Below are 23,247 nucleotides of genomic sequence, written 5' to 3'. Positions count from 1 at the left end.
ATGCCGCTGGTATCGGCGAATAAGATGCAGGGTTTTGTGCTAAAATACATAATGCAAAAGCAGTGCAACTGTTTAGTGAATTCAACCCTGCATATTGTTTCTTTGTGCTTGACCTTACCAGTCCAGTAAGTTCTTCAATGTCGCGAATGGCCTGAATCTTCCCCGATAGCATGTCTAATGAAGCTGCCACATCAGGACTGCAAACACAAGCAAGCAACAAGTTCACATTACACCTGATGGCCATTAGGGGTGGGTGATATGGCCAAAATCTTATATCATAATATGAGTAATTTTACATCTTTACAACAATATACAGTGGCAAGAAAAAGTATGTGAACCCTTTGGAATTAGCTGGCTTTCTGCATTAATTGGTCATAAAATGTGATCTCATCATCATCAAAGTCACAAGTATAGACAGACACAATGTGCTTAATCTAACAAACAATTATAATAGTTCATGTCTTTATTGAACACATACCATCAGACATTCACAGTGCTGTGGAAAAAGTGAACCCTTGGATTTAATAACTGGTCAATCCTGCTTTGGCAGCAACAACCTTTGTCATTGTCCTGCTGCATCATCCAACTTCTACTGAGCTTCAGCTGACGCACAGCCACCCTGACATTATCCTGTAGGATATCTTGATAAACTTTGGAATTCATTTTTCCCTCAATGATGGAAAGTGGTCCAGGCCCCAAAGCAGCAAAGCAGCCCCGAATTATGACACTTCCTCCACTGTACTTCAATGTTGGGATGTTGTTTTCATGTTGGTGCGGTGTTGTTCTTCCCAAACAACTCAACATTAGTTTCATCAGTCCACAAAACATTTTCCCAGTAGCGCTGTGGAGTGTCAAGGTGCTCTTTGGCAAAATTCAGGTGCGCAGTAATGTTTTTGTTGGAAAGCAGTGGCTTCTTCGTGGTGTCCTGCCATGGACACCATGCTCTTTAATGTTTTCTATAGACTCATAAACAGAGATGTTAACCAGTTCACATAATTTATTTAAGTCTTTAGCGGTCACTCTAGGTCTCTTTTTTACCTCATTGAACATTCTGCTGTGTGCCCTTGGCTGGAAGGCCACTGAGTAGCCACAGAAATAAATCGTCTCCATTTATAGATAATTTGTCTAACTGTGGACAGATGAATATCTAAGCTCTTCGAGATAACTTTGTAACCTTTTCCAGCTTTATACAAAGCAACAATTCTTGATCGTAGGTCTTCTGAGATATTTTGTTTTTTGGCGAGGCATGGTCCATGTCAGCAGATGCTTCTTGTGAATATCAAACTCAAAATGTTTGAGTGCTTTTTGTAAGTCAAAGTAGCTCTAACTCACACGTCATACAGTATCTTGTTTCATTAATTGGATGCCAGGTTTGCCAACTCCTGACTCTAATTAGCTTTTGTTGACATTATTATCTTAGGGATTCACATACTTTTCCCAACCTACACTGTGAATGTTTGAATGACGTATTCAATATTTAGAACAATACAATAATGTGTGTTATTAGTTAAAATAGACTGCGTTTGTTCATTATTTTAACTTGGATGAAGATCAACCCAGATTTTAAGACAAATTTATACATAAATTCAGGTAATTCCAAAGGGTTTACATACTTTTTCTTGCCATTTTACATCACAATATAGTTAATAAAAAAAGAAAACACAAAAAATTTTATATATGAAATAACCATACTGTAATGCCTATTTTTGAATAATCCAGTCATTGAATTAAATACTTTATTAATGAAAACTACTTGCTCTTATATTATTTTCTCTTTATTTAGAACTTGTCAACAACATCAGACTGAAATATGGCATAATGTGAAATTTAGCATTACGGTAAGGTTGATTTAAAACCAAACTGAGTTGTTGGTTTTTTACTTTGACAGTGTCTGTCAAGTATTATTATTATTATAAACTTTCCTCTTCTATTATTATTATAAACTTTCTTCTCAAAGCAATGTAACAAAGGAAATAATACTTATAAAAAAACAAAATAAACAATGAATTAGGCTCTTAATGATTTAAGTAATCTCTGTAGAGAATATATGAGTATCTGAAGGAAAACATGGCTGGTTTGTTTCCTAATATCAAACAGAATTTCAACAGAATTTTATGAAGGGTGACGATGTGTAATGTAAAAAACCCTCATGAACATAATTGTTGGTGCATGACACATTACTTTAGCTGTTTTCCTCGTCAGTGGTGGTTAGAATGTCGGGCTGTCTAGCCATTTGATATGTTTGAGCGATGCCAATTTTGCGTAACCACGATAGAGACGATAATCCAAATTCGTAACACTGACCCCCTCCATGGTCAGTGTTACGATCTACAAATAGAATGCTGATCCAGCTATATACCACAGCTACAATAACAGAGTTTTAAAAGAAATTATAAAATTCAGTCAATGAAAATTGTGAAGAAGAAAAAACAATTCTTTTATACATTGGTAAAATTTACTGTATGTAAAGTATGACACATTTTGGGAGCTCAGAGTTTAACTCTTCATACCGGCACTGGTTTTCTTTATCATCATGTTTGTGCTGATGGGCACGTCTGAAGCGTTTACTGGTCAGTGCTGCCTCCATTTCTTCAATCTCGGAGCGGCGCAGGTCTCGAATCGCTGTCCGGATCAGCCGCCGCTCGTCTATGTCTATAGTCTTATCCAGCTGCAGAAACACAGGACACAGCACAATCAGAAAAGAGGTTTGAGTAAGAAGATTACTTTGGAGTAAATGAGGCCAAGATCTGGAATGTAGAGCTGAAGACGCAAAAGCAGGTCATCTGTACAGCAGATCAGTAAGGGGACCTATTTACTACAGAAGATCTATCAAAATGAATGTATGGAATGTGTGTTTAGTGTGGGTGAACTAACACTTTAACTACACAGTAAATCAATTGAATTTGACAATAAACAGCAACAATTTAATCTTTTTCTTTGCCTTACCTTCCTATGTATGTAATCTTCCACTTAATGCACTATACTATCTGAGGTGTTAAGTAGCACAGTTTTTGTAGAGCAAAAGTGCTACAGGTCAATGGGCATAAATAAGGAGAATGGACTGCTCAGGTTACGAGTAAATATTTATGTTCAGCAGAAGAAAGAAAGTCACACACATCTCGGATGGCATGAGGGTGAGTAAATGATGAGAGAATTTTCTTTTTTGGGTGAACTATCCCTTTAAATTGAGTTATCAACTGGAAACCATCCATTGCCAATGCTAAGAATGCAGACCGAAGTTTTATAATGCTAATATTTAGAACTTGATAATATGGAAGCTAAACACAAAGTAAGAAAGACTTAAAAAAATAAAAAATAAAAAAAAGTCATAGTGAAGTGCTTTGATAAGCCGTTCTATAAGGTGTTTTGGCATATTTCATACTGAAACAGGAAGTGGGGGCAGGACATGTCGAACAGCTCGTCCCTTTAAAAAAAAAAAAAAAAAAAAAAAAAACGGCAATAGTTTACAATCGCACGCACACAAACACACACACACATCCTTTTCCACCGTGCTGCTTATATCATTACAGGGGAAACTGAGAACTGGTCTCAATACCGGCACACTTTTCCACCGACCTAAGAACCAAACAATGATCTCACTGACAACACTGATATGTAACCAGCCCACGAAAAACACAGCACATCACAATCTTTGCTTACAACAAGGCTGAAGCTGTTGTGTATGTCCAGTACAGATGAATAAGAAACAAGCCAGTAAAAGATCACTATATTTCAACGTTTTGAATCACAATACACTAAATATCAGTTATGGGCAGTAGCTTTTCTACAAATAGCGAAGCTATTAGCTTAACTACATTTTTCAGTAGTGAGGTGGTAGCTTTGCTAGTTTTTAAGTGAATTGGCTTTTCAGTAGTGAAACTATTTTTAATGATTAGGTAACAGCATAAACGTTGACAAAAGCTACACCGCTAGATCATGTTGTGAACTCGGTGTTTACTCTCGGCAGTTTTAAATCAGGACTAAAGATGTCTGATTCACAAATGAATCAAACTTTTGAGTCGATTCTTTAAAATGAATTGGTCACAAGTATTAGCAAAGCGGTCTGAATTGGTTTGCAATTTAATCTGAATAACTCAGAATTGTCATGCGCACGCTATTGAATGACTTGAAGAGGTTTCTCACTCTGCAACACACTAACAGAACACTTTAGAACACGAAAACAAAACTAATGCTGGTTGCAATGGATATTCATCTACAATCAACAAAAACCAAACCTGCAAATGTGTCCTATCTTTTGCTGGTGATGTAAAAGCTCTTTGTTAAGTTCAACATGTGTGCCGCTTTTGAATGACTACTGCAGGTAAAGACATTTTCCAACCAAAAAAAGTATCAAAACACTTAGTAGCTTACATGAAAACACATTAAAAAAGTACCATGGCATTACCATGTTTTTTGGATACATGCCATTACCTGAGAGCACCATCTAAATACAACAGTATAAGAATATGGTATCCATATATTAAAGTACCATGTTAGTTCCATGGTATTCTTTGAAGCACCATGTTATTACAAAATGGTACATAATTATGGTAGTTGTATATCAAAAGTACCAAAGTATTACCATCTGATACGATCAGATTTTGTAGTGTTATTGCCTAGATAGGCTCACACACACAATGAACTTGGCCTCTGTATGGAAGCTTCCAGTACAAGCAGAAGTACAGCAGCTAGACCCATAATTTCAGGATAAACTGTATATGTATGCATAGTTGTAATACAGGAATGTGCAAAGGAAATTATGTTAAAATGTGTATGGGTTTGTAAAGGTAGTATATATATATATATATATATATATATATATATATATATATATATATATATATATATATATATATATAAATAAAATGTAAAAATAGTGATTTTGCAAACTGAAGTTTGTTTACATTTACTTTTATTCATTTAGCAGGTGCTTTTATCCAAAGCAACTTACAAATGAGCAGTACAATAGAAGCAATTCATCCTAAGAATGCAGTAATAAGATAAGCTGCCTGCGACGGGGGAACGGCCTCTGTGGCCGAGGGCGCTGGCAGCAGCTGGGGAACGGCCTCCGTGGCCGAGTGCGCTGGCAGCGGCAGGGGAACGGCCTCCGGCAAGAGAGTGTTGGGTGCTGTCTCTGGCATGAGAGCGCTGGGTGTGCAGTGGTCAAAGCAGCTGGAGATGTAGTGGGAGTACTGCCATATCCAACTGCGCAGGAGGAAAATGTGAGCTTCAAAGCATAGTCTATATAGTCCATCAAAGAGAGCTCACTTATACCTCCTGGAAGACAAGACTTAAGCAGCTCATTGAATCCAAATCTATAAATGTCCTTCAGCTTAATGTCTCTCCAATTAACACAGCTTGCCAAGGTGCAGAAAATCACTGTGTACTCTTCCATAGAGTCTGTCCCCTGCCAGAGAGACAGAAGCTCTAAAGCTGTTAGATCCATATGAAAAGGTCAGTTCTTCTTTAATGTTTGCAGAGATGAGAAGAACTGGATCTATATGCAGGCTTCTTTAATGAAAACTCCAAAATAACCATAAGAAACAAGAAACTGGTAACACAAGAGAACCAAACAAACCATTACAGCCATGAAAGGATAAGAACTGCCAAAAACGGGGCGCGGGTAGCTCAGCGAGTAAAAACGCTGACTACCACCACTGGAGTCGCGAGTTCGAATCCCACGGTGAGCTGAGTGACTCCAGCCAGGTCTCCTAAGCAACCAAATTGGCTCGGTTGCTAGGGAGGGTAGAGTCACATGGGGTAACCTCCTCGTGGTCACAATAATGTGGTTCGCTCTCGGTTGGGTGCGTGGTGAGTTGTGCGTGTATGCTGCAGTGGATGGCGTGAAGCCTCCACACGTACTATGTCTCTGCCGTAACGCATTCAACGAGCCACGTGATAAGATGCGCGGGTTGACAGTCTCAGACACAGAGGCAACTGAGATTCGTCCTCCGCCACCCGGATTGAGGTGAGTAACTACGCCACCATGTGGACTTAAGAGTGCATTGGGAATTGGGCATTCCAAATTGGGGAGAAAAAGGGAGAGAAAAAAAAAAAAGGAACTGACAAAAACAGGGAGAACAGGAGGGCATATAAATACAAAAGGACTAATAGGGTTAACAAGACACACCTGGGAGTAACACAAGAACCACTGAACAAAGACAAGGAAAACAACTACAAAACACAAAATGCAACCAAACACACAAAGAGAACACTGAAGATATATGGTGGTCCTTGGTGGTTACCGGGGAACCCCTAACATTTGTATATTTGTATACTCTATACATTGCAATGTACTGTACTATGCTGTACCATGGCCTTGATAAACATCATGTGAATAAGTCTTTTAGATGATTTGTCTATAACAGTATACTCCATGCATCTGGTTGAATAAAAGTTGCTTGAATGTAGCAAGCCACTTTTGGCATGTAGCTTGTAGTGTAACTTACTATTTTCTCTTAAGTTTAGCTTTTAGCTTAGCTTACATTTTTCTGTTGAGTTGTTGGTAGCTTAGCTAGATACATTTTTAAAGTAGCTTGCCCAACACTGCTAAATATAAAGAATAAAGAAGGTACTTCTGAAAAATGCCTGCATTAAACTCCAGGCAATTTCTCTGCATCCGACTTGTTTCATTCACAAGTGATCACCCCTGAAAATCATTCATGTGTGACATGCCTTGAACATGACTGCAAATTTACAGTTTTCCCTCCTTTGCAATTCAAGCCAGCCCATAACCACGGTCATTTGGGGTAGGGAACAGGGTTTTGAGAAGGAAACACCTCTTCGCCATTTTTGCGTTTGCTGCTTTGATGGACGGCAGGTTTGTGTGATGTGTACAATAACAGGCTCTTGAATGGGCGGGGTTAAAAATGACAAAACTTTTTACTATTGACTATATGCACACACTGTCACGGGAATGCTCCTCCCTCGAGCACGCGCGCTTGCAGCAGCTAGGTTATCACGTGATGGCTCACGACTTATTGAAGCATACTGGGGCATGCTGGGAACTACAAATCCCCTGCCCAGTTTCAGTTTTAACAAAAATGATTCATGTAGTCCCAAAATAAATGGATAAAGTAAACTTCAATTTAAAAAATGTAAGTAGATTGAATGTAATGAAATTAAGTTCAAATAAAATGTTAAAGAATTGTGTTGCATTAGCTCATTTTAATTAAGTAAATTTAACAGTTGTTGAACATACCTCACTGGCTCATATTCACCCTAAATAATGAAATCTAGTACAGTTCACATTTTGGAGAATTACATTAATTAAAAGCAAAGAAAACAAGTTCAGAAGAGAAACATGATTTTGTTGTGTAGATCACAAAAAAAGCCGAACTGCTTGCGTTTTTAGCAACATGCACCTGATCGTCTAGATGTAGAACACAGGCTAAATATTGAAAATTACTCAAAAGCTTATCATCGATATCGTAGTTTATCGCGATAAATATCGAGATCGTTTTATCGCCCAGCCCTAGCTCAAACCCATCACAGACTAATACAACCCTGTGCATCCCGACTCCCGGAAATTGTGTTGTAGTTGAACAATCTATACTTACTAGGTTTGTGTGCAATATGAATCAGACAGTCAGTGAACACACTGGGAGCAGTATGTGGTTGTGCCGTCTGGGACTAAAGGGTATGCGCCGATGGTTTGTCATCAAGGAAACAAGTGTGTTGGGTGGATTTGACTTCCTTTTTCTTATCTATATTTCCATACAAATAAGATGTGCTGTATGGCTGAAATATGTTATGTCAGACACAGTGCCAGCTAAGAGCATGTTTAAAACTGTCTAAAACCAGAACTTGTGAGACTTTTGGAATGAGTTAAATATTTTGTGAACACTCTTCCTGAGTTAAACAAAAAAGGCAAGGTGTCATTTACAGGTTTTGGGCAACATGAGGGTGAGTAAATGCTGACAAAATGTTATTTTTGGGTGAACTAATTCTAATGTTGTTTTTAAGTCAGAGTCTGTGGAAATGTTCCTTTTTTTTTTTTTTTTTACTTTCTTAGTTCTCCTTTTGCAAAATACCACTGTCCTTGAGACAACTTTCAGCTTTCTTTCACACTTGGTGATGGAAATAGATGCGAAAATAGAGCAAGAGAGCGAGAGAGACAGACAAAGTGAGCAAGTGTGTGAATTAGCCTCAGTGTGAGTATGCCCTTATAAGGACACAGGGCACATAATCATGTCCTGGACTGTGATGTGGCTTGAAGAAGAGAGTGAAGGGCAAAGAAAGAGAGTGAGATAATGAGAGTATTAGTGAAACACATTCAAGCAATGACCTGGAAAACTGACCTGGAACATGTACCATCACAATGTGACCCAACATGCATATTTCCTTTACTAGACAATACTTTCTTAAAAATATTCCAAAAGGAAATTCAAGTTCTTTTGGGAGTCCAAATAGTCTTAACTGTGTGTTTTTTATATTCAGGTAGTCCCTGCCTGATGTTTTTGTTTTATTATTTGCAAAAGCTTAAAATATATTTAATATATATTTAATGCCACCTTTAAAAAGTAATGGGTCAGCACTATATGAGTGGCCACACATCCTTTTCCTGAAGTTTGTGGTACATCTGAGGTAAAAGAAGCTTTTCAAAGTACAATTCTGGAACTGAAGGGCCATTTAGTGGTGGATCCACCTGTAAAACTCTTAAACAAACTTTATAACTCATTGGGATATAAGTAACTACTTTGTAACTTATACCTAGGGCTGTCAATTGATTCAATTTAACTGAATTAATCACATATATATTTACATTTGCTGAAAAATGCAATATAAATTTATATAATTATAAATAGGTATATTTAAATAATTATAAATATTATATACATTAAAAAATAAATATAATAATTCAGATAATGAAAATGCATTACATTATTGTAGCGCGGAGGGCGGGGCCGGGCCGGAATGACGCACACCTGGACCCCAATCAGCCTGATGAGGCGAGCAAGGGATAAAGGCGACCGGAGACGACAGTTGGAGAGAGAGAGAAAATTACAGGCAGCTGCCCTGTATGTGTTTATGTTTGTGTGTTTTTGTTTAAGTTTATTATTAAACTATTATTTATATTGTCAAGCCGGTTCTCGCCTCCTCCTTTGCCTCTAACCCCTTTACATTGGTGCCGAAACCCGGGAAGGAGGAGGGATGCCCGTCGTAGAGTTCTCGACACTGCTGTCTACCAAGGGGAGTGCCGCTGCCATCCACCGAGGGACGGAGTACCCCGACCGCCCGGATGCGGGGAATGGCCACTGTCCATGAGGCGAGGAGGGACTGGACTCCCCGACCGCCTGGAGCGATGGAGCCACTGCCAGGGGCGGAGGAGTGCCCTGCCGGCCGCCAAAAACAGGGAGGGGTCGAGGGAAGACCGCCGTCCACGAGGGGAGGAGGGAATCGACTCCCTGACCGCCTGGAGTGGTAGAGCCGCTGCCAGGGGCGGAGGAGTGTCCCCACGTGACGCCAGAAACGCAGAGGGGCGTTCTGTCTGCTGGGGGTCGGAGGTTAGACTCCGGTCAGCCCGGGGAGGAGCGGCTGTCGTCCGCCTGAGAGGGTGGAGAAGTGATCGAGGACCAGAATGATGCACGCCTGGACCCCAATCAGCCTGATGAGGCGAGCAAGGGATAAAGGCGACCGGAGACGACAGTTGGAGAGAGAGAGAGAATTACAGGCAGCTGCCCTGTATGTGTTTATGTTTATGTGTTTTTGTTTAAGTTTATAATTAAACTATTATTTATATTGTCAAGCCGGATCTCGCCTCCTCCTTTGCCTCTAACCCCTTTACAATTATTATAGCAGACGAATAAATCATTGATAAGAAACTACAAAAAGTGGGCTTAGAAGGCAACTTTAAGGGCTTTTCGAAGGACACGTAAATGTACACATCAGACGGACACATTTGAAGCATCTTAATTTGGTTCCGTTGTGTCATAAACGCAGCGTTTTTAGGTGGCTGTGTCAAATTAAACATCGTCTGAAACATAAAAAAAAAAAAAAAAACACGTCTCAAGATCCCTGTTTTCTGAATTGTGCTCTGTACATCTGTGTTTGAGCGCAAGATGTTCTCATTGTGTGCTGCCACCAGTGTTGAATAAGCCTGAGTGTCATTTTTTTCTATGTACAGCTGTGCGTTGCCTTCACAGTTGGAGTTTTGCTTACTGCCCGCTAGAAAGCAAGTAGTACCTCAAGCTTGGTAGGAATATTCCTTATTCAGGTCTGGGAACATGATTAATAGCATTAAACTTTTTAATGCGTTATTTTTTATATAATTAATCACACTGAATTAACGTGCTAAATCGACAACACTAATTATAACTATTATTCCTTGTCACTAACTAAAACGCTATAAACAAAAATGAAGACATACACTCTGCAAATAAATACAAAGACATGTGTTTTGTTCGTCTTGTTTTTAGGGGAGTGTTAATCTACGATTATACCACAATAATAGACCAGTGTGGCCAAAATTATTTTAATAGTGGAGCTGCAAACTCTGTGAACGAACGACTGTACAGAAAATACACAGAAAAATAGTGGAATATGTGTGGAGATTAATAAAAGTAATTAGTGTAACCACACGTGATTCATCAGATACTGTAGTCGAGTGTAGGCAAGATAGAGAACTTCATCTTACTTTAAGTGAACTCAATGTTCTTATGATTTGTCTCTGCCCACATACAAAGATGTCATAAAAAAATGAGGCATGGAAAAACGTGTCAAAAATTGTCAGCATTCCAAGTGTTTGATTCATGCGTTGATAATCGTTCATCTTGTTCATGTTCATGATATGATGCAATATGCACTGCTGTCACTATTAATTAGGGCTGAAACGATTAGTGGACGTTATCGACAATGTTGACATTAAAACATTGTCAACAAAAATTGTCATTGTTGAATAGTCGTTTGATCTCATTTAACGTAACATGAGATCATATGAAACTCTAATGATGACGCGCGAGAGTAGCACTGCAGCTCGTGCCTGACTGAGGAGAGGAAGAAAACACAGCTCACAGTCCAGATGCACTCTAAACTTTCCAAACAGCTTCAGGTGATGTAGATCGCAAAGTATGAGGGAATAATACAAAAATACCAAATAAGTAAATACAGAAGCACTCTCATTGTGAAATAAGTGGAGCTGGAGCTCCGCTGAAGCAAAACTAGCATGCCGAGCAGCTTTAAAGGAAACACCCCGGTGTTACATCTTTAATGCAGTTATATTTAATGCATTATAGCTTTATTAAAGTTCAAATATTTAGTTAAAGATGGATTGAAGTGAACAAAAAGGTGAGAGAGTGTAGTCTTCGCCCCATTATACACTGCAACAAAATACGTTTTTTATTTGTTTTTGTTCTGGCTTGTTTTCTAAAAATAATATTTAAAACTCATTTAAAACAACATACATTTTCTTTAGCAGCTATACTGCAGAAGAAAAAATTGTTATCGGAGAATGTTAAATATAATATTAAAAATACAAATAGTTTACAATTTCTAAAAATCCTTTAAAAAATATGCATTCTTGCAATCTGCAAGCAGCATATAAGATATTTAGACTTGCTTTTACAAAATAGATCTTGAATATATTTTGTCTTTACTGCACTTGCAGAAGTGTTACAAAGTGAAAAAATACACTTATATATAAAATACACTTACTGTATATTTAAGATACATTCTCTTAAAGCAAGTCTAAATATCTTATCTGTTGCTTCTCAAGTAAATGTATCTTGTTTTAAGGATTTTTAGACAATTTTAAATGGAAAAAAAAAACTACAAAAACACTTGATAACATTAGAATTTTTTGCAGTGAATTTTTTACTGAATTAAACTTAAAAAGTATTTTTTTCCTTTAATTCAGTGAATGTCATTGAGAGGTATTTTTAAAAGATGATTCTGTCCGCTTTATTGATAGAAAGCACGTTTAATACATCCTTTTAAGTCGGGGCACAAGCTGAATAGTCGGTTAAGAGCTAATGATTAATCGTCGCAATAATAGCCGTATAGTCGAATAATCGTTCTAATAATTATTAGATTAGTCGATTATAAAAATAATCATTAGTTGCAGCCCTACTACGAATGAGGCATGATGCAAACAAAACAAAAATAGCCTACAGCCTATATTTAAACATTAACAATCTGATTAAACACCCAAACTTATGTGCATTATGGAGATAAATATAAAAAATGTTTAAAAAAAAAACTGTTTTGAGAATAAAGATACTCAAATTATTGAAAGTACAACAAAATATGTATAAAGATAATGCTGTAGCAATGACTTGAGTTTAGCAGATGTGAATGACAATTCTGGGATTACTGTATAGATGGTTGACTCCAAGTTCTTTCTAAACAGGAACACAAATTAGATATATCCTTTGGGACCACAAAATGTTATCAGGAAATGCCTTCATCACAGCTGAGGAAAACTACTATCAAGACAATAAACTTTACTGTAGTACATTTTCAGACATTTTGCAGCTTAAATCACATTGCAGCTTTAAAATATGGGTAAAGAACTTTAACAAGTAGGGTCACGTTTAAAGCAAACACATTATAATGAGAATAAAACATTTTGTGCAAGTTTTATTTTCAGAGCTCTAAATATTGGTTACTGCCTCACTTTATATATTCATGAAGTATTATTGATTAAAAAAGTTTTAATATGATAATATTTTGAAAATTCATTAACGTTATCCCATATGACATTTTGACTGGTGTCGTCACATGATTCTCAATTATAACACTTAAAATACATTGTTTGAAAATACGATGTTAGTAATAAGGCAATAACATCCTCATAAAGGCAAAAACTACTTTGATGTGCAGTTTTAACCTATTTAAATTGTTGGTCAATTGAAAACCTTATTCGTCACTGGGCCAATTATTGACTGGGATTGGAGTAGCACAATAAACTGCATCTGGAATTTATTTCAATTTGCACTCTTGTAGTCTCTGTGTCATCCGGTATCCATAAAAAAAGACTAAGGCAATAATAAAGAATAAAAAATAAATACATTTTATATTATATATATATATATATATATATATATATATATATATATATATATATATATATGAGATCAAGCTTTTGACACTCGGGACAATTGAGGGACTTGTTCACAACTATCACACAAGGTGTAAACATTCATTGATGCTCAAGAAGGCAACACACTACAATATATACTATATGTAAATATCTGTAATGTAGATTCTGAAGGGCAGTACTAAATAAAATATTTTATCTCTTTTATTTGTATAAATTATGAAAGGGGTGTGAACATTTGAGACAAAAGGAAATGCAAACATATCTTCTCAACAATATATTCTGTTTATTAAACCTCTGATTAATGGGTTATCAGCTGTCTTCTTTTTCTTCTACTTTCTATCTAAATCGATAAATTCTGTGATTTGGCAACTAAAAACAGCCATTTGGCTCCTTAATGTTTCAGTTTAGGAGCCAATGGCTCCAATGTCATTTTTTTAGTCTGGAGCCCTGCTGTGAATTTCTGCAACCACCGCTACCAGTTTTTAACTGTAAATTTAACAGATTTTTTTACAGTGTGAATTCTGGATGTGAATGCAGGCTAGACGTGACTTTAGTGAAGGGAAGATTAGCTGCATCCAAATTTGCATAATCAGTATGTACTGCACTGGATGAAGAAGGTATATCTAGGCCACAAAAAATGTTTTATTCTTTAGGTATGCAGGCGAGCAAGAAAACATTCCCGGACAATGTGGGGATTGGCCCGTGACCTGAATGATTGATGTAGCAACAACAACAACAACGAAAATAACTGACTCTGGTTTGTTGTTAATAAAGTACAACTGAATCACAAGGAACAATTTACTTGGTATGTCTCAGCTTCCGTGGGATACAGGGATAGTAAAGAGTCTAGTGGATGTGCCCTTCAGAACTTTGGTAGGGTACCGGTAAATATTTAGTCATAAGGGTGCTGCATCATAGGACACTTTTGGAGGAAAAAGATAAATTCACAGACAACTAAAAATAAAATAAGCATTTTAGTCAACAAGAAAGCTGGGGAAAACTGTGACACTTCTGACCTCTGTGGAATCAAGACCCTGAGATATTCAAGCATTCTGAAGAGGGGAGAGTGGAAAATGTTTGAAGGGTGGAGATTTGGGGGGAAAGTGTTGAGCTATTTAAGGGACAAAGGAGGTGGGAATCTACTTTCAATTGCCTTCCATTAAGGTTCAATGATATTTAGATCTGGTAACTGGGGGAAATGGAAGCCATTTGACATGTTGGTGTTAATGAAATGACTCTTGAATTTGTTTAGCAGTGTTTATAGTGCATTACCATTCCAGAAAATGAATGAATAGGTTTTGCATCAGAGGATACACCTGCTTACACAACATTTGGTAACAGACATTAAAGAATCAAAATATTTAGATTATAGTATTCATGTGTATACATAGACATTTTTTTGCATCTCTTTTCCATTTTTACTCTATTTATTAGTTTCTCCTTTTTAATCATTTATATCATTTTTATTCGTTGGAATAGGGAGAATTGCAAATTAAGAATTTCATTGCATGGTGTAACCTCTACCACGTGCATATGAAAAGTCCAAGAACCCATCTTTGCCCTTTTGGACAATCCAGCTAAAACCAGCTTCATGAAGCTGGTCTTGATTGGTCAGCTGGACTACTTGTTTGTGTGATCAACCTGGTAGACAACCTCGGCCAAGCTGGTTGGGACCCAACAACTAATAATAACCCAGCTACTGTTTTCCAAAAACAGAGATCAAATCTTTCCAGCCAGGTGGCATTTCTCTAAAGGTAACGATGCATGATGTAAGAAATATGGGTGAAATATACATCATCAGGCATATTATTTTTTCCCCATTGCTCTGAATGCAGGTTTTGTTCTCATATTCTGTATACTTGTGCATTGACGGTTTAGCCCAGCCATACATGTCAGCTTTGTGAAGCTCATGACTCCAGTCACAGAGGAGCTGATACAGTTCTGTAGGAATTTCTGAGGTTGTACTTTAGTGGGAACTAGGGCTGGGAAATTTAACATTAATTTCTGCGGTTAACAATTGACTGTTTATTGCATAAAAAAAAAAAATGCAATTAATACATTATCCGTTTTTCACTTCCTGAAACTCCACTAATTTTATTTCCCCACTTCCTGTGGCTAAAATTGGCATATATACCTCCTGGTAATTTATACGCTCAACTCGACAGCACTTACCAGCACAGAAACTAATTGGGCCTCATTCATGAAACACGAGCAGAAAGAATCTGTGAGTAAATCGTTTGTAAAACCGTTGACGTAAATTCTAGGATTCACAAAAGTTTTCGTATTTTCAAAATGTTAGTTAGTAAGAACTAGTGCCCGACTGATTTAGCACCTGATATTAGCTTTTCACCAATATATCGGTATCGACGTATACGTTTACCGATATGCACAGATATGAAAACTTTTTTTCAGAACATATAATGCAGAAAACAATGCTTGAATTGATGTCATAACGTAGTTTGTCCAGCAGAGCATGCTCCAACTCCACTGTTTACAGAGCTGAGCTGACGGTGGCTCTGCAGACAGGGCGGAGTTCAGCGGTGCGCTGTTAAGTGGTGTCTTCTTGGTAAGCTGCTAACTAGTTTGTAAAATACATACTGGAAAGTTAATAAACAATGACCCCACCATTTTCCCTTTTCAATATAACTAATATAACGTTAACCCTGTCCCTGACAACCATTTCACTCATGTTTATCACATCTTTTTGCACATATGTTAGCCAGCTATAGTTTGTCAGTGCAGTAAGTAATGCAGCAGATTGAAAGGTAAACATCAGAGCATCTTTTTGTAGCTCATCAGACAACGGTGCGGTGGTGGATTCTGTCTGCTGAGTGTTGATTTCGCGCTATGTTGTTACCTAGTTGGTGAGATGCAATGCTGGAAAGTAAATAAAGTCAATCTTTTACTCTCCGTGGCAAGGAGCTCATAGCTAACTAGCTAACCACATAGCTACTTTCATTGCTTGTCAGGTGAGTGGAAACTAATGTGTAAACTTGTATTCACCAAACTGTTTTGTTCAGTATTCACAGTTTGGTACCCCCTTCAACCGAACAATTCCAGTCATTGCATTTATAAAATGTAATATTTAAAAGTCTGGTTTTCCACTGTTGAAAGTTTCTCCTGAACTTGTATAGCAGAATACGGTGTAACACCGCTGCTTATATCTTGACTCGGCAGGTGTAAATGCTTCTTGTTTTACAACCTGCCCCTAATTGACTGACAGTATTCAAATAGTCAGCATTTGACTGATACTAAACAGTACTACTGATGTTTATTAAGCTATTTATTTATTTGAATTTATTCTTTATTTTAATGGTCAGCAATTGACTGATACTAAACATACAGTACTGATTTTTATTTAGCTATATATTTTTATTTTTATTTATTCTTTATATAAATGGTCAGCAACTGGCTGATACTGAACATACAGTACTGATGTTTATTTAGCTATTTATTGTATTTGTATTTATTCTTTATTTTCTCAGTGTTCACTTCTAGAATTTGTTGACAATGTATAATAACAATGTCAAATATTCTTTGATAAAAATATTTAAGAAAGCAGCCTTCTGAGTACCTTTGCATAGTCATATCGGTGCAAAATCGGTGCACAATCCACATAGAAAAGGTCTGTTTTCATTCCAGCTCAAAAATTAACTATTTCGGTCACCATATCGGTAATCGGTGAATTTTCCCCCTTTAAAATCGGTATCGGTCTCAAAAATCCCATATCGGTCGGGCTCTAGTAAGAACAAAATTTACACCTGCTTCCGACCAAATGTAAATTGTAAGCAAGTCATACGAACGTTTTGTGTTCTTTCAGACAAACTGCCATTATTACATTTGACTTCATACAAGTGAAATAAGTAATGAAAACGAATAATTATCTAATAATTAACCCTTTAAGCTCGGATAATTTGTGTTCAGTTGATTACATATGGTCAATGCTAATGCTTTTAAACCCATAAATTAACACATGTGGCAGGCAGGTGCGTACACAATACTATGGAGAAAAATACAAAAAGCCTGCACACTTGCCGGCATGAACTGAACAATTTTTAGACTCAGGTCGAACCATTTTTATTGACTTTGAACTGTTTGATTCACAAAAGAGCCTCCGATGACAGCAAAAACATACAATGACAGTAAGTTCCTCACTTTCTTTGAGACGCTATTATGTTTGCTAAATCAAAATTTTACGATGTGAATGCAGTTCATTCATAAAAACGATTTCATTACTTTTTCGCATACAGTGCATTCCGAAAGTATTCAGACCCCTTCATTTTTTTCACATTTTTTGTTGCAGCCTTATGCTAAAATGCTTTAAATTATTCTACACTCCATAGTGTAGCTTAAGACATATGACATCTACACTGGAGACCAAAAGTTTGGAATAATGTACAGATATTGCTGTTTCGGAAGGAAATTGGTACTTTAATTCACCAAAGTGGCATTCAACTGATCACAAAGTATTGTCAGGACATTACTGATGTAAAAAACAGCACCATCACTATTTGAAAAAAGTAATTTTTGATCAAATCTAGACAGGCCCCATTTCCAGCAGCCATCACTCCAACACCTTACCCTTGAGTAATCATGCTAAATTGCTAATTTGGTACTAGAAAATCACTTGCCATTAGTTGAAAGCTATTTGGTTCATTAAATGAAGCTTAACATTGTCTTTGTGTTTTTATTTTTTTTTTTGAGTTGCCACAGTATGCAATAGACTGGAATGTCTTAAGGTCAATATTAGGTCAAAATGGCAAAATGGAAACAGCTTTCTCTAGAAACTCATCAGTCGATCATTGTTTTGAGGAATGAAGGCTTTACTATGCTTGTAATTGCCAAAAAACTGAAGATTTCATTAGGGATGCACCGATACCACTTTTTCTCTTCAGATCCGTTTCCGATATCGGAAATCTCAGTATCGGCCGATACCGATCCCAAGCCGATACCATTGTTGTTTTTTTGCATAATCAGTTTAGAATATCTTTACATTATTGTGTGGAACTAATTGGGAGTACTCTTTAATATGTAAAGAAACACAAACCTCTAACTACACATTATTTCAGTATAAATGTATAGCTTATTAAGAAACACTTTATTTTTAACTAGTACACTGGATAATGTAGCAGCAAAATTAACAGTAATTTCAGTCTTCATGTTTTATTTTTGACTTTTTTTTTTCCAAAATGTTTCAACTTGCATCTGGACTTTAAAGGATTCAGATCTCTTTTTTGTTCAATTTAGTTGTAAGACATCAGTCCACTTTTCATTCACACAGTTATTTTTTGGAACCCATTCAACTTAAATATTGTTATAAATTGTAAACAAATTCTAATGATGACAACAACAACAACAATAATAATAATAATAATAATAAATTGTTATTAGTATTATTACTATTGTCTTCTAATTTTAAATACAACAGTATTATATTTAAATCGTGCACTTTTTAAACCCTCACGCTTTTATTTTGACATTCTAAACTTTCCAGGAAATCCTGCATGTGTCTGTTTGTAGGCAAGTTCACAGTAGTTTAATTCGCTTCTAATTCAAATTCTGGTAAAATGCACCTCCAGTGCAGTTCTAAATGCATATTATAAGTGAACCGAACTATTGAGCATCTACATCTGAGATGCTGTTCTTGAGTAGCGCTCAAATATTGCGCACTGCTGTGAAGGCTAAAAATAGCTGCAAGTGCCTCACCAGCCTGTGCGTGAGTTTGTGTCAACAGAGCAGCGCCATTCACTAATGCTCTGGCGCTGCGCATATTATATATTAACTGATTAAACACAGCCTTTTATGATTCACAGAGCTATCGCACGTCTTCAAGTGGCTTTGAATAAAATGCACAAGTCATATGAACTGCTTCAGTGGTGTTTTTATGGTTCTTTTAAGTCATTTTTGGAGCTTGACAGTAACGAACATGACTAACACACAGTATCGGTATTTGGATCAGGCTCGTCGGACCGATACCCAATCCGTCTAAAAGCTTCAGTATCGGAGCCGATACCGATCCAGGTATAGGATCGGTGCATCCCTAGATTTCATACAAAGGTGTACACTACAGTCTTCAAAGACAAAATACAACTGGCTCTAACAAGGACAGAAAGAGATGTGGAAGGCCAGATGTACAACTAAACAAGAGGATAAGTACATCAGAGTCTCTAATTTGAGAAATAGAAGCCTCACATGTCCTCAACTGACAGCTTCACTGAATTCTACCCGCTCAACAACAGTTTCACGTACAACAGTAAAGAGAAGACTCATGGGTGCAGGCCTTATGGGAAGAATTGCAAAGAAAAAGCCACTTTTGAAACAGAAAAACAAAAAGAAAAGGTTAGAGTGGTTAAAGAAACACAGACATTGGACAACAGATAATTGGAAAAGAGTGTTATGGATCTTAACCCCATTGAGCTTTTGTGGGATCAGATAGACTGTAAGGTGCGTGAGAAGCATCGGCATCACCAGGTTATTTTTCCGGGGCTTCAGCCCCGAATGTTTTGACTGTAGCCCCGAATGTAATTTTAAATGTAGGCAACACAAAGTTTAGGTGCAGCTCAACAACAACAACAAAAATATTTTCTGTATGAATATGCAATAATCTTCATGACGCAGCCTGTCCCGCAGGTCTTCGAAGAACGTAGGCTACGCAATAATATTGCTACATTTTGTTTGAAGTTCACGTGATGTGACCCCCCCTCCCCCCACTCCCGCTATAGAGAGACAGCTTGTGTCACTCTGGAGGAAAAATGAAACGTCAAGACAAAAAGCAAAGCAGCCTTTTGGACTTTATCGAAGAGTAATGGTGAGGATTTACTTATGTTACCTACATGTTTAGCTTGTGGGCTGGACAAGGACTTCCAAATGTCCAATTTCAAGAAATAAATATAACGTTATGCTATGTATTTAGAAATAAGTGTAAATTTTGTAGAGAAATAGCCTACATCTTAATCATAATTGCCATAGCCAGTGGATGACACCTGTCTCTCATTGTGGTTTATCCTTTTTTTCTCGTAGGCGAAGTAAATCAAATTGGTTGAAAAAATGGTCTGCATGGGGTGTGCTGCTCCACTTATGATAGTAACTAGCAAGCTAACATTAACCTCAAAGTAGGCAGCTTGTAGTAAACTACAGATTATAAAAGGTTACCGAGAAGTAGATAGCCTACAGTACACTCTAATAACCCAGTCTTTAACCAGAAATATGTATTAAGTGCAGAAGTTTGCATAACCCTTTTGTTTTTATAAGTTTCCACACCCCTTTCAGAATGTATACAAATAGCCTATAAGAGATTATATTTTGTATGAAGTACTGCCCTTCAAAAGCTACATAACACAAAATGTATCTTATTTACACAAATCATACTGTTCAAAAGTTTGCATCCCTTGGTTCTTCTTATGTTGCCTTCATGAGCATCAATAATTGTTTGCACCTTTAGTAATAGTTGTGTATTAGTCCCTCAATTGTCAAAATCTGAACCTCATATATAGCCACTGTTGGGAAGAACTCAAATGTGCAGAAGATGCAGAGAAACCAAATAATTTTACTGTAGATGGGTTACTTTCTTCACTGTTCAGGACAAAGCAGGGATTCATGAACAATTATTACACAAACAGTCATTGATCATCGAGAAAGCAACACACCATATTAAGAACCAAGGGAATGTAAACTTCTTAACAGGATCATGTTTGTAAATTCAGTTGCTATTTTGTCGCATGGAATATATGTGAGGATGTGTTATGTCAAATAGCTTCTTCGGGGCAGCACTAAATAAAAACAAAATGCAATTTTTATGATCCCTCATTCAACAGCAGAAGATGGAGAGAGAGGAGAAAGACAGAAGCAGGAGAGAGAGGAGAGAGACAGCAGCAGAAGGAGAGAGAGAGAGCAGAGAGACAGCAGCAGATGATGGAAAGGAGAACAAGGTAGAGTCTGTATATGAAAACTGTGTAGGAGTAACTGAAAATTTAATGTTTCAAAAACTTAATGTTAACATTAAATACAGTTTTTTCCTGGAATCATATGAAAGAGAGAGGGAAGAGACAGCAGCAGACAATGAAGAGGTGAATAAGGCAAGGACTGTATGGAAAATAGTGTGCAATAGCTTAGATGTTCATATTAGAGGAAACTAATGTTACACCAAAATACATTGTTTTAATGTTTAATGATAAATCAGGAAATTAGACATTTTTGAGGTACACATTGAAATTTTCAATGAACAACACATGTACTTTGATTGTAAGTAAGGTGCCAGAGTGCAGAAAAAAAACATAAGGGTAGAGCATGTTTATTTAAAATAGATGGGGGGTCACCTAAAGCCACACCCACTTAAATGGGTCCGGGCTAAGCCCCGAACCTCCTCAAGTCCTAGAAACGCCCCTGGTGAGAAGTGCCTGGCAAGACAGCCACATCTATGTCAAGTGCTACAGGAAGCGTGGGCTGAAATGTCACCTGAGTATCTGGACAAACTGACAGCTAGAATGCCAAGGATCTGCAAAGCTGTCATTGCTGCACATGGAGGATTTTTTGAAGTTCTGAAATTTTTTTTCAAATTGTAATAGTAATTTTTCACATTATTAATGTCCTGACTATACATTGTGATCCGCTGAATGCCACTTTGGTGAATAAAAGTACCAATTTCTTTCCATAAGAGCAAAATCTGTACATTATTCCAAACTTTTGGCCACCAGTGAATATACATACTTTATTTGTACATGTCAAATACACTCAACGAGTACTCAAGCAATTACTTTGAGTACTAGAGTAGACAAAATGACCAAAATGCCCATCCCTAATGCATATCAGAGCAAAAACCAAGCCCTATTATTAGTATTTTGTCATGGCACAGATCTGGGGAAGGCTAAATATTTCAGCTGCACTGAAGGTTCCCAAGAGTAGTGTCTGATATTAGCCTTTCACAGATATATCGTATCGCCATATATGTTTTCCGATATGCGCAGATATTACAACTTTTTTTCAGAACATATAATGCAGAAAACAATGCTTGGGTGATTTAGAATTGGTGTCATAGCGTATAGTTTGTACAGCAGAGTGCGCTCTGACTCCACTGTTTACAGAGCTGACCTGACAGCGGTTCTGCAGACAGGGCGGAGTTAAGCGATGCGGAGTTAAGCGGTGTCTTTTGGTAAGTTGCTACTAGTTTGTAAAATACATACTGGAAAGTTAATAAACAATGACATCCTCCAGCCCCATCTCTCTGTTTGATGGAGGACTTCAGTTCAAACTTCAGAACAAACTGAAATGCATTTATTCTTCCATCACAAACTCTTCAGACATGTTTGTAAGTTCTGTTCTCTGGGTTGTGTGCAGCTATGTTGTGCTTTCTGTTGTTAATATAGCTGGTGGTCCAGTTAAAGTGAAACAAAACGAGTTTTCGCTTGAACGCCCCATCTCGTGTGTGCTGCGTTGCTACTGTTGCTCTCATGCAAAGAGCTCCAAAGCTTGTGTGCAGACTAATGAACGCATATAGGAGACCAACGGTCAGTGAACATTTTCACTAAATAATACATTAGATATCGGTTTGTTTCTCACCAAACCTTATCGTATACATTCATAACAATCCATTGAGTCTTGAGGAATAATTTATACTGAATTATACTTCTGTGTCCTTTTGAAGCTTGAAGAGGTGGTCACCATAAACTGCCATCGCATGAAATCACTGAGCAAAATTTTTTTTTTTTTTTTTTTTTTTTTACAGTTTCTCCCTTTGTGTTAAGAAAAAGATAGAAAGTCATATGGGGTTATAACAACACAGGGGTGAGTAAACAATGACTGAATTTTCATTTTTGGGTGAACTATCCCTTTAAGCAATGGCGTCAATCATTATTTTTGCTATTTCGTTTGGTGTCTCTGGTGGTGTAGAAATTACTCATGTTTTTGTCAATTTAGGTAATGTGATTTTGTACTCTGAGCATTATCTAGAGTCTAAAAACATGCCACTGGCAGAATTTTGAATAAAATCTTTGTAATAAAACCGAACTCTTCAGTATTGTGTCCATGAGAGAAGAAAGCAGCGGTACTGTGGGGGTACTGTGCGAAATCTTATTTTGTTCGACTACATACCAAGTGAAACAGCAGAATGTTTATATGTACAGCAAAACAGCCCTCATGACAATTTGATTACTAATATGATTTCTGATTTGCTCACATTTACACTTATGTAAAACATTTGTGAACTATTTATT

General features: G+C 37.1%; 1 protein-coding gene across 4 annotated transcripts in view; it reads right to left on the bottom strand.

The window, feature by feature from the left end:
* The window catches only part of LOC127424014 (smoothelin-like), a 111,979-nt gene that overhangs the window by 86,981 nt on the left and 1,751 nt on the right, over positions 1 to 23,247 (bottom strand). For all 4 annotated transcript variants that reach the window (XM_051668797.1, XM_051668779.1, XM_051668788.1 and 1 more), the window contains exons 2-3: positions 2,511 to 2,668; positions 119 to 197 (exon numbers count right to left, since the gene is read on the bottom strand). In XM_051668797.1, the coding sequence (XP_051524757.1) occupies positions 119 to 197; positions 2,511 to 2,668 (237 nt within the window). The remainder of the gene's footprint in view (positions 1 to 118; positions 198 to 2,510; positions 2,669 to 23,247) is intronic.

The sequence above is a fragment of the Myxocyprinus asiaticus genome, chromosome 3 (assembly GCF_019703515.2).
Source record: "Myxocyprinus asiaticus isolate MX2 ecotype Aquarium Trade chromosome 3, UBuf_Myxa_2, whole genome shotgun sequence".
NCBI classification, from domain to species: domain Eukaryota; kingdom Metazoa; phylum Chordata; class Actinopteri; order Cypriniformes; family Catostomidae; genus Myxocyprinus; species Myxocyprinus asiaticus.
Note: the sequence above shows the minus strand (reverse complement) of the source record. Positions and strands in the feature narration are given on the sequence as shown.